Source organism: Rhagoletis zephyria, unplaced genomic scaffold (genome assembly GCF_001687245.7).
Source record: "Rhagoletis zephyria isolate East Lansing unplaced genomic scaffold, Rhagoletis_zephyria_1.1 Rzeph_scaffold_10705, whole genome shotgun sequence".
NCBI classification, from domain to species: Eukaryota; Metazoa; Arthropoda; class Insecta; order Diptera; family Tephritidae; genus Rhagoletis; species Rhagoletis zephyria.
The window spans coordinates 6,621-20,163 of record NW_016167782.1 but is presented as its reverse complement, the minus strand read 5'-3'; the positions used below and the strand labels follow the sequence as shown (position 1 = coordinate 20,163).

At 34.8% G+C, this 13,543-nt stretch overlaps 1 protein-coding gene across 1 annotated transcript; it reads right to left on the bottom strand.

Moving 5' to 3' along the window:
- Positions 1–299: 299 nt before the first annotated feature.
- Glys (glycogen [starch] synthase) lies at positions 300–13,303 on the bottom strand. The gene is made up of 8 exons (XM_017632821.1): positions 12,732–13,303; positions 5,116–5,542; positions 4,975–5,048; positions 4,445–4,917; positions 3,986–4,388; positions 1,211–1,675; positions 1,010–1,145; positions 300–769 (listed from the first exon to the last, which is right to left on the bottom strand). The coding sequence occupies exons 2-8, from the start codon at positions 5,540–5,542 to the stop codon at positions 678–680; spliced, it is 2,070 nt and encodes a 689-aa protein (XP_017488310.1). The 5' UTR covers positions 12,732–13,303; the 3' UTR covers positions 300–677.
- Between the last annotated feature and the right edge of the window lie 240 nt (positions 13,304–13,543).

Sequence of the window (13,543 nt, the reverse complement as noted above, 5' to 3'; positions counted from 1 at the left end):
GTTAGTTAATTTGGATCACCCTAATGTATATCGGCTCATATGTGAGATTATTCGCAACAAACAAATTTTTGGATCAAAATAGCCTAAACATGAAATTCCCCAAAAACTTTAAGCCATTTCCCTATTTCCCCACAAAGTTAAAAAACCACCAAAATAGGTTACTTCTCCCGCAGTTGGAATCCCTGTAGCCTAAACAATAATTTTGGATAATTCTAACTACAATACATTTTATCTTACCAACGAATCCATCATAGTCTACCAATATTTTAACCTATGATCGAATTAAAGAATTTATTGGCTAAGTGCTTTATTTCTTTGATTTGTATTTCATCGACATATACTTATGTTTGTTTTATTTGTTCACCTGAAATTTATAATTTTATGTTTGTACGCAAGTTGGACATAATGTTTTCCTTCAGCTGATGAAGAATTTGCATAGTCTTTACCATCACATTATTTTAACATACATATATAAAATTGTTTATATCTTCATTAGTATATAGCCATATCAACAATTTTTTTAATCTTTCTAAATATCTATTTTAGTATGGGTTACGTGTGTATGTACATATGCATGTACATACATTCGTATATGTAGCAATAGTAATGCGGTGTGTAAAATATGAATTTACTGCCTGAAACGTTGCAATAATTCTTAAAGTGGATCGTTTTAGTTATTACTTAATTCCTAGTTCTTTCAACTCTTTCTCATCATCCACAGAGTCTTCGTCGTCAGAACCATGGACTGATGGAGCGGGTGTTGTGTGTCCTGATTACGTAAATTTATTAATCAAAATAGTTCAGTGCGTATTTGCATATAGGTACATATGTATGTATTGGTAACGACGAGATACAGCAGCTGATATCGACTTCTAAGGAAACATAATATCTACTTAACAGAGTTTCACCTTTTCATATTAGAAAAATTTTAACTCGTAAGTCGTTTTTGCTGTAAATCCTTGTTGTTACAGATATATACACATGTACATATACAGTATGTACTACTTACTAGAAGATGTAGGACTTGGTGGTTCACTGAAAGGCCTTGAAAAATTCAATGTGCTTCTTGAACCATAGAGAGATCCCTCGTCCACATAATCTGAATATACAGCCTGCAATGCCTTAACTCTGGCTTGGCGGTAATACTGTCATAAAAATACAGAAGTGGCCTGCACAATACGTTTGGAAAATACATCTATTGTATACTTACTATTCCCAAAGTTCTCCAATCTAATAGATCACTGAGACGTTCCGTTCGATTTCTTTGTATTATACGTTGTCGTCGGTTTAGTCTCGCAAACTCCATCATAAAACCAGAAAGCTGCTGTACACTGTTCTCTAAGCCAATATAGCGACGGTCCACTATATAGATCCCGTACGACTTCGGGTCACATATGTGCTCATTCATGAAACAACCGAAACCAGACAAATTTGTAGTTATACTTGGAATGCCCATGACAGTACATTCCGCAGGTGTATAACCCCAAGGTTCATAGTATGAAGGAAATACTCCCAAATGACAACCGCGTACGAACTCTTCATAATCAATACCAAAAAGCGGATTTGTAGATGTTAAAAACTCTGGATGGAAAACCATTTTAACTCTGTCATGCACGGAATTGAAGAGATGACAGCGGCGAATAGCTGCTAAAACAGGGTCATTCCAGTCATCAACCTAAGTAAAATTCATATGTAAGTATATTGGTGGTTTTTATGAGTTTAACACAGTGTTGGTACACGTAGGGGAATTCCCTACCCGTAGGGATTTATGTCGAAAAAAATTGGGTGTAGGTAAAAGGACAGATTTTTAACAAGTAAGATAGTCTAAGTTCGGGCGGAGCCGAACATTAAATACCCTGCGCAAGTATTAAATATACTTTCCCCTTTCCGAAAGCTACCGCTACATGATAAGCCAGGGTGTATCAATTTTGAGTAAATGAGCGCCTTAAATTTCGACATATTGAAGTTTCAAGCATTTCTGTGTTGCCGCGAATCATTTTTAGTGGTAGCCAAATTCCTTTTAAAAAAGGGCTAAAAAAAAGTCGTTGTGGCTTAAAATGGTAGCTAAAAGTTTTTACTTACATATACATACATATCTCAGTATACACGCAAACATTTGCAAGTATAGAAAAACAATGTACTCTGGAAAAAAGCTAATATTTTAGCCAACCAAAAACCTTTTTGTGTAAAAGGGGGAATATACGACACCAGCTTGCTGGCTCCATCAAATGACTGTACCATCATGCTCGAAGCTTATAACTTCCCAGCATGCTGGTACAATTTCTATTTCTTTATAAATAAGGTCCAGGAATGATCGAAATGATTAGAGCCGAAATTTCATAATTTTTCTACCATTTTGTTAAACATTGTTTTTTTTGTTCACAACTGTAATATCGTGAACTCTAATCTTCCACAAACACGGCTTTGACTCATATAGTACAAGAAATTTCCGCCAAAATACTTTTTACTTAGAAAAATTAGCTAATTTCACCATTCGCGACACCAGCATGCTGGTACAATCATAAAATTTTCAAATAGCTTTTAAAGTCGCACCAGCAGCTGGTACAATTACACCAACAGAACACACACGGTCAATCGACTTGATGGGCCATTTAACAAGTTAAGCGTATTAAGGGCCGTAAACGTATATATTCTATACTATAGTTAAATCGTTAATAGATAAGTTAACGGCCCTAACACTTTTATAGTATGTATGTATAAAAACGTAAGGAACATAAAATACATATATGTATATCGTCGTTTAAAGTGCCAAACCGCGTATCAACAAAATGCAAAATGCGTATGTGAAGTTGTAGAAATTATTTTCTAGAGGGTAAAAACACTCATATTTCAAAATGGTTCTCTTTTTTATAAAGAAATCGCATTTCTGGATAGTATATTTCAGGACGAATGGATAAGGATTGAGCCAAGAGTTTGTGTGAGCAAATCCAATTCTTGACATTGGGTGCGTCAGTTACGCGGTTTTGCAGAATGACGATACGCGGTTTTGTACTTTAAACGACGATATATATGTATCAGTATTTCTTAGTTTAATTCATTTCTTACAAAAATGAAAAAAATTAGATCAAATTAAGCCACCAAAGGGCTAAATCGGCAACTGTGATACGTTTATGATAAAAGTTTGGAAAATGGGCGTGGCACCCCCCACTTATGATCACATATATGTATCTCGGTAGCCGTTCTACCAATTTGTACGAAACTCCGTATGGTTATTGTGTTTGCCACATAAAAGCAAAGCGTTGAAAATTGTTGAAATCGGACTAAAAGTACGGCCGCTTTTCATATAATGGTAAATTTCAGAAATGCTTGAAACTTCAATATTTTGGAATTTAAGGACGCTAATTTACTCAAAATTTATACATCCCGGACTACCATATAGCGGTACCTTTCGGAAAGGTGAAAAACATATTTATACACACATATTACGTATTTAGTGTTCGGTTCCCCCCGAGCTTAGACTTTCGTACTTGTGTTTTTTTTTTTTAACTAGCGTCGACAGCTAATTTTTACGCATTTTGTACAATTTTATCAATTTTTTCAAATTTGCGACATTGTACACATTTTGGGGGTAAGTTGCTTAATGGCACAACACTCCATTTAGTATTTCATGAGGACTGGCTCAATCCGATTTTTGTGGCCTCAGTAGCTATTTGAACGTTCACTTGATAAAGCCGAATATTAAAGTTAATTAAGTAGTGTTTTTTGCATTTATGTATATACATATCGATGGTCCTCTGGAATAACAACAAAAACAAACAAAAAACTTAATCCTGTCCAGGGGCTCACGTCTCTAATCATTGTATAATCCTAACCAAAGTTAGTAGTAAGGATTACTAAAGTTAGCAGTAAGGAAAAAATTGTGGGGTAACATTTTAATAAGCGTAGGGAAAAGTGGGGATTTTTTTTGTTGAGTGGGGATTTGCCAAAAAAGTATGCACCATCACTGAATTAACAAATATCTTACAATATTGTGTGTCGTAACTGGCGGCATTGAATCTCTCTGCATAGCGAACATACATCGTTTAATTTTGACCAAATCCTCTTTTGTAAGCATTTCGTCTGGACTAGGAATATGGCCTTTTACACAGGAGTCAAACATACGTTTTCCTATAGAGTTTTGAACATTGTTGATGGTATCTCGCAGCTGTTTAATGACTGCATGGCCGCGCAGTGAGTCCACATTGAAATTGTTAACTTTAGTGGGAAATATGAGGAAAGCGACAACTGTTGTATCAGGTTTTTCATGTTTCAACATTGCATTGAGTCGAGCTAAGGATTCTATAAAAATATCAGCACCCTTATTTCCAAATTCATAGCGACCAGCAATGAAAAAGTAAAGCGTCTTATCCAAATCGAAATCCATATGTCTACGGAATTGTAAATAGTTAGAGTTTAATTAGAATAAAAGTTAAGTTCGACTTGCCCATAAAAATGCCCACGTACGAATTCATTGATCTTCTCTTTTGCTACTGCATGTAAGTTCTGGAATTCATGTATAGCAGAAAATTTTTTTACATTAAGGCCATTCGGCGTAATTATATCCGGCTTTCGCTTGAGCAAGTGTTCTGCTTCATATCCTGTTATTTCCGAGACTGTTGTGAAGACATGGGATAAATGGGTGGCAGCCCTTTCAATACAATATCTGTGATAAATTTGTCGTTTTCCAGCTTCTTCATCCACTGCAAACTTATCCAAGTTATTATAAAAGTCAGTGTTTCCAGCGCACAGATAGCGACCTAGAAGAGTGGCGTGTGTAGTGAAAACTGTAGCGACTTCTATATGTCTTGTTCGTAGGGCAATTAATCCAACTCCCGCCTGCCATTCGTGAAAATGTGCCACTATGCGAGGAGTCTGTAGCTCATGCGAGTTGGAGTAATCTAAAGCACGATTTCGAAACTAAAAGATTAGAAAAAATAATAAAAGTAATCTAAAGCCAATAGAAAATATACAAACTTCTTCAAGAAATTCAGCAATCATAAATCCTAAGATAATAGCATCATTCGTTTCAACGTCTAAATGTGGTACGCCTATGAAGTTATTAAGAATTTATTTGAAGTTTAAGTTAACACACGACATGCAAAATAAATGTCTTACCAACATGGCATTTTTCCCATAACTCTGATTTGAATTGATCTAGTTTCCATGCACCGGAGCCAATGTCGAATAGGATAAGTTGAGGATTACCATCTACCAACCAACGTCCCGTATGAATTTTGTACCCACGTGACCTCATAGTATTCACAGCCTCCAGAAGTGGATTACCGCGAGGAAATTCCATCTCCTCCATTTCTGTGCGTGCACACTGTTCTTTGTAAGGGCCCATAAGGCATAGCTGCTCACCCATCTCTTCCGTGGAAACATACGCTTTCGAGCGGATGACCGTATAAATACCTCCAACTTTATTAGCCACCTCCCATGCTATTTCAAAGTTCCATCGATTTTCACGTGATGCAATGTCACCGCGGTCAAAATAGTCCTTTAAGTCAATACCGGACTCAACCCGAGAAAATCGCCGATTCATCTGTAATACAAAGTTAAAAAAGAATAATATATGAGTTTTAGTACGAGTAAGAACAGCTTCAGAGAATTTTTTGAAGCTTTCCTGGTCTTCTATTCGGAATGAGTATTGTCTTCGTAACATGTTTATGAAAACTAACGACGGAATTGATCAAATTAGCTACTAAAATTTTCAAGATCTTATCAGTGAGGTTGAGGAAAGTGAGCCGATAGAAGTTCTGTAGCTCATTATCTCCCATTGATTGCAGTTTCATTCAAAGATTTTAGGTATTAGTGTACTGAGTCTAAATACAAAACTTGGCAAGCACATATCAACGGTACTTTGATAAAGCCTCGTATCTCAGAATCATTACATTCTCTTAATTAAGTAAAAAGTACTTAATTTTTAATATTCAGATCAAAAAAATATTTTTTGTTATTAAAATAGAGTTTTTTACTATAGAGTGTTGTTTGAGAGTGTTTTGAGATACGAGGTTTTGCCAGAGTACCGTCGATATGTGTATGTACATACTAGGGATGTGGCGAATGTGGAATTTTAGACATCCGCGGGTGCGATTTATTGTTAAGAGATTACTGTAACTATTAACTTGGAGTAAATTAGTGTTTTCAGTTATTGAAATATCGGAGTTTTCGTATATCCGAAATTTACCATTATAGGGGAAGCGGGGCTAATTTTAGTCCGATTTGAATAATTTTCAACGAATTGCTTATCCGTGCCAAAGATATTAAATGCACCATGTTTGGTATAAATGATAAATCGGTTAGCGAGATATACGTTTGTGGTCATAAGCGGGCGGCGCCACGCCCATTATCCAAAAATTTATAATAATCTAATTTTCTGCTAAGTGGTTATTGTAATTGTCGATTTTGAGTGAATTAGCTTCAGTAGTTACTGACTTATCGCAGTTTTCGTGTTTTTCTAAAATACCGTTATATGGTAGGTGGGCGTGGTTATTGCCCGATTTGAAACATTTCTTAGCTAGACCCTAGGCAAGGCTCGTACCGAGTTTGGTAAGGACTGGTGAAGTGGCTGTTGAGACACTGCATTTCATCAGAAGTGGGCGGGGTTGCACCCATTTTCCAAAAATTTCATAATAGTATTATCATTTACCAAAATTTTATTTCACATACAAATTTTCAACAATTTGGATCAAACATTTACTTAAATATCGGGTTTCAGCCCGATTTCGCCCAATTTCAACACCAACCTACCTTGGATAAAGGGCAACCTACAAATTGATTTTTCTTAACAGCGGTCGTCCCTCGGCAGGCAATGGCAAACCTCCGAGGGTATTTCTGCCATGAAAAACAGCTTCTCATAAAAAACACAATCGCCGTTCGGAGTCGGCGTAAAACTGTAGGTGCCTCCGCTTTGTGTGACAACATCAAGGCGCACGCCACAAATCGGAGGAGAAGCTCGGCCAAACACTAACACATGTGTAAGCGCCAATCTATTATTACTATTATTATTATTATTTCATTCAAATTTGATGCTTTTGGCAAATGGGAATGGCACCGCCCACTTATGACCACATATTTGTATCTCTGTAACCGTTCGATCAATGTATACCAAACTCGATATGGTTATTGCACTTCCCACTTTAAAGCAAAACATCGAAAATTATTGAAATCGGACTAGAATTACGCCCACTTTTCATATAACTGCGAATTTCAGAAATGCGTTACAAAAACCTCGAAAGTTAAGGACGCTAATTTACTCAAAATTGACACTAACAAGAATCCCTTGAAAAGAGACACTATTATGGAATCAAGGAAAATGGGCATGATTCCGCCCACATATAACTAGATATATAAGTTTATCGCAGATGTTTGAAGTAGGGGTAAAGCCATCCCTGCTTACTATGTAGGGGTACTTTTCGGAAAGATGAAAAAAACTATATTTAATACTTGCGCCGGGTATCTAATGTTCGGCTGCGCCCGAACTTAGACTTGTTTACTTGTTTTAATTCATTTTTAATCCTTTCTTCTGTAACTGGTTTAAAAACATTGTGCTTATAGCGAGGGTCTAATAGGTGGATATGGCAAAAAACCTTTTATTTTCCATGGATGAAAATTCAAACAAGATATTTTCAAAGTCGTGACTACCAGCCGAATCGGGTCAGAATCTTGCTATTTCGTAAAAAAAAAAAATCACCGAGTTTTTATTAGCATTTGAAGTACATATTAGAATCATGGATGATAAGAGGGTCTCATAGCTGCTTAGTTTCCATATGGCTTATTCAAAAGTTTAATTAGCTCAACACAAGCTTCCATGATAATCCACTTCTCTGGCAAAATTAGATCCATGTCACTGTCGTTAATATAAAGGCTCAACTCATATTTTACCTTTAAAATTCGCTCGAACATGTACAAGGAATTGTGTCAAAGCGACGCCAACGCCAACGCAACTCCAAACTTGTATGTAGATGGAACAACCTTTAACATGTGCAATTGTGTGCTTAGTGGTCATTTTAACTGCGCACTCTGAACACGTACACATTCGCATTCGCAAAATATTCGTATAATGTCGATGCAAATGTGTAAAATGATGCGAATCATTCGCAGAACGAATGCGAGTGCAAATATTCGCAACATCCCCGAAATATATGTATGTGTGTATGTATGTACATATGTACGTCAGTGTTGATATTTGAGATTTTTAAATTGTACTAAATTAATGAAAAAAGTGTAAGTTTTTGAGCTTAATTGTACTTTTCGCCATTTCCGTCAATACACCATTGCCTCTATTTTTCGCTTATCCGAAAAAAAAACATTTTTTTGTCTACTGCAGAGGGTTTATTGGTCAATTCATTGTACGGCTTCAGTTGTTGTGGGCTTAATTTAACTTAACTTATCATTGTGATCTCTTCATTATATTCCAAGTTTATAAAACTATACCCCCGGACAAAATGATATAGTAACCCGGTTTGGGCTATTTATTTTATTTTTCTCAAATAAATTTTAATTATTTTTTTATAGAAAAGTATAGCTTATTGTCTACCAAAAATAAAACCACATTTCAAAATTAAAAAAAAATCGAAACGGTGTAGCGCATTTCCTTTTATCTTATATCTATATCTATATATGTACATATATAAAAATGTTGTGTTCGTAAAGACCAAAATACAATAACGCAGTGGCAGTGGCAGTGGCAGCTTTTCGAAATCAGCTGTTTTTTTTAGAAAGTGTGGTGCCCAACGAAGCGACTCACAATACAGCAGTGGCAGTTGGCAGTACTGCTCAGTTTAGCCCAAATTCTAAACTCACTGCCACTGCCTTCATCGCAGAAAACTTCGCATGCTGAATTTGACATAAATAAAATGCAGCCAACTTCTGTTCATGTCACTAAAGCCTAAAAGACAACAACAAAAATGTAAACAAACAAAAGGGAATGTCAAAAAAAAACTTTCACTGACAACGCCGTATTGTATTTGCTGCGGCAGTGACTGCCAATATTAGCAGTAACAGCTGATTTTTAAAACTGTCACTGCCACTGCCACTGCGATATTGTATTTTGGGCTCATGTCACGGTCGTCAAAGCTCGAGAACGGCTGAACCGATTTGAATAATTTTTTTTTATTGTTCGGTATAATACCAGAACCAGTGATATCCCAAAAAATTGGAGGGTTGCCACCTATTTGAAAATTTTTAAACCCAATTATATTGATAAAATAAATAAATTATTACAATATGGGTATCGAATTAAAGATGTTTAACAAAGATAACTGCTGGAAATATTTTTGACAAGGGTTACCACCTATTTTGAAATTTTAACGGAGTCAAATTGATAAAATAAATGAAATATTGCCATGTGGGTGTCAAACTAAAGAGTTTTAAGAAAGCTGACAGCCGAAAATATATTTGAGGAGGGTTGCCACCTATTTGACAATTTTAATTCAGTCAAATTGATAAAATAAATGAAATATTGTCACGCGGGTGTCACACTAACGAGTATTAAGAAGGATTACAGCCGAAAATATGTTTGAGGAGGGTTGCCACCTATTTGAAAATTTTAATCCAGTCAAATTGATTAAATAAATGAAATATTGCCATGTGGGTGTCAAACTTAAGAGTTTTAAGAAGGCTCACAGCCGAAAATATGTTTGAGGAGGGTTGCCACCTGTTTGAAAATTGAACTCAATTTAAAGATAACTTGAATGACCTATTACAATATAGGTATCAAATTAAAGAGGTCTAGAAAATATGACTGTTGAAAATATTTTTGAGACGGTTGCATCCTATTTGAAAATTTTATTTCAGTTAAATCTATAAAATAAATGAAGTATTGCAACATGTGCATCAAACTTTAGATTTTTAAGAAGGCTTACAGCCGATAATATATTTGAGGAGGGTTGCCACCTATTTGAAAATTTTAACTCAGTTAAATTGATAAATAAATGTAATATTGCAATGTGCAAATTAAAAAGGTTTCAGAAAGATAGCTGTTGGAAATATTTTTGAGGAGGTCTGCCACCTATTTAAATTTAACTCGGCTAAATTGATAAAATAAATGAAATATTGCAATGTTGGTACCACATTAAATAGGCTTCAGAAAGATAACTGTTGGAGATATTTTTGAGGAGGGTTGCAATCTAATGGAAAATTTTAACTCAATTAAATTGATAAAATAAATGGAGTATTGCCATGTGGGTGTCGAAACTAAAGAGGTTTAAGAAGGCTTACAACAGAAAATATGTTTGAGGAGAGTTACCACCTGATTGAAAATCTAACTCAATTTAATTGATAAAATAAATGACATATTACAATATAGGTATCAATTTAAAGATGTATAAGGAAGATGACTGTAGGAAATATTTTTTAGGAGGTTAGCCACCTACAACCTAGCCTACCACTTTTAATTAGGTGTTCACTTTCAAAAATTTTAATTAGAGGTCGGCTTCTCTCCTTGAGCCAGGAAACAAAGTCAGCCCTCTTTTAAATAAATTATACTGCAACATACTATATGACTCGGCGATATGCGCATCAAATGATTGCTCTAATTTCTTGCGCATATCAAACATCTGAAACATGTCAANTATGCAGAGAATGGGAAAACGACAAATATTGTATGCACACAAGTACTTGTTACAAAATAAAGCTTATATGAAACGTAGGCTTTGTTTCGTTAATCACTTATCATCCATGTAAAAGGAATATGCCACAGCAAACCACAGCGAGTATAAAATAAAATACGAACATTCGTTATATGGAAGAAAGTGAAAAAATGTTTACCCACAAAATTTCTACAAATTCTGGATTAATTTTTATGGTTTCCTTCAGACAATGAGCTATACTTTTATAAAAATATAATTAAAATTAATTTGATAGATAATAAATTAAAACAAGTAAGAAAGTCTAAGTTCGGGCGGAGCCGAACATTAAATACCCGGCGCACATATTTTCACCTTTCCGAAAGCTACCGCTACATGGTAAGCCGGGGTGTATCAATTTTGAGTGAATTAGCGTCCTTAAATTTCGAAATATTGAAGTTTCAAGCATTTCTGAAATTTACCGTTATCAGAATATCCGTAATTTTAGTCCGATTTCAATAATTTTGAACGTTTGGCTTTTATGTGGCAAGCACAATAACCATACCGAGTTTGGTACAAATTGGTAGAAAGGTTACTGAGGTACATATATGTGATCATAAGTGGGCGGTGCAACGCCCATTTTCCAAAATTTTATCATAAACGTATTTCTTGGTAAAGAATTGTTGCAAGCGTCAACTTTGAATAAATTAGCTTTAATATTTACTGCTTTATCGAAGATTTAGTATTTCTCCAAATTACCGTTATATGGAATGTGGGCGTGGTTATTGCCCGATTTTAAAAATTGTTGGCCATTTGGTATCCTGGCCCAATAACTGTGCCAATTTTGGAAGAAAACGGTGCAGCGGTTGCCAAGATATACACATGTAACCATAAGTGGGCGTGGCTATGCCCATTTTTCAAAAATTTATACTATTCTCATTTTTCGTCAAAAAATTATTGTAAATATCAATTTTGAGTGCATAATCTTCAGCAGTTACTAAAATATGGCAGTTTTCGTATTTCTTCGTATTTTGTCGCGGGTTGTATATTCAAAGATGACGGCAACAACGATAAAAAATTAATACAGTAGATAGATTAGTTTATATTAATGAAAAAAAAAATATCACATAAAATGAGATGACTAGATTTCCTCAATAGTGATATTTCACCCGCCGGTGATAAAAAAAATGCAATCACCATAACGCTCATCAATAATATTGCCATTCACAATCTCGTTTACATTTAAAATTGTAATTCACAGTTTCATTTTGAAATATGAAATATAAGTATGTCCTGCTTGAAAATTTCGCTTGCGTTCTCCTTTTATTTCTTGCAGGTGAGATTAAATTTTGTTGACTGGGCATTTAAAAGCATACTTTTTTCACGAAATTCCGAACGCATTCATATTCTAAAACATCTGGAAAACGCCACTCCATTTTATTATTTTAAATAGCCATTAACTCTTTCTAAATTTTAATTTTTTTTTTTATTACTACTAAAATTACAAATGAAATCAAGCAAGATCTCGCAAACTACTCGGTATGCTAGAAAAAAATATTCTTCGTAGTTTTTGCGGTCTGCACATGAATTGTCACGCAAACTATATTTTCAAGCAGGTGAAGGCGGACAGTAACTTAAATTTAAAAGGACTAAGAATCAAAGTGCTAGCGGAGATTAGAGCGTTGGGTTCAAAAAGTATTTTTAATGTTAAAATTGCACTTAAAATCGGTAAATTACACNCAGTAACTTAAATTTAAAAGTACTAAGAATCAAAGTGCTAGCGGAGATTAGAGCGTTGGGTGCAAAAAGTATTTTTAATGTTAAAATTGCACTTAAAATCGGTAAATTACACTTTTGTACTTCTTAAAACTAGTTGTACTGAAAAATGTACAATTGTACTTAAAATATCAACACTGATGTACATTGTACATATGTTTATTTGCAATAGAACGAGTTTTCATATGCACATGTAATTAATTGATCATAATATGGAATACATTCATACACATATACTATGCACATATACATATGTATGTATGTAAGTATTTATGTGCTTAAATGCCTGTTCTTAAAATCAGACCACTTAAAACCACTTAGAGTTCTTTTGGTCGAATTATAATAGCACTTTATGTGTTATACACCTTTTGACATTTTAAACCATACCTGAGTGATTGTTGAAAATTATCTGCTTTCAGTTAACTCTTCGTACACACCACAACGACCAAATGGTCGGCCACCAACGGCTCACAAACTAGCGTTTCTGTAAAGCGTTCTCTGCCGTTTTTATAAATGTCAAATAAAGGTCAATGGCAAATGGTAGGTGTAGTGCGTTCACTAAAATTTTCGGCGGCCGCGTATTCTTTCTCACTTAAAATTGTTATGTATGCACTTATGTATGTATAGTACATAGATGATGACTTTTACTACTTCCAGATTTTTTTTTATTCGAGTTACACTTTTTGGATTTTTTAAGATATATTATTAGCGAAGTTATTGCTACGTTGCGTATACATACATATGTATGTGCATATGTGTAAATGCAAATTTTGTTTGATGCGCCGAGTATTATCTTCGTCCAAGTTGTTTGCAAAAGAAACCGCGAGAAACTAAATTTGTGCTATTTTAATTTAATGCTGTTTTCTCAATTCTGTTATTTGTGCCGAGTACCATCTTTGTCCAAGTTGTTTGAAAAAGCAGCCGCAGGGAACTAAATGTGTAGCTTGTTTGTATATGTTTTGCTTTTTGCTCATTTCTGTTATCTGTATACTCAGTTTTATTTATAAACAGTGGTATACCCTGCTTTTAGTTTTTGAATAAATGTCCATGTGCATATATCTGTGGTCATAAGCAATATCCGCCTAAGTCGAAAAACCTGAATTCGAGAAAAACCGTTTTAAACATTTGGATTGTAATGTTAACCTAATGGGGCAACCAAAATATGTCCGTCTATAACTTTTTAAATAGCTTAGCTGGCG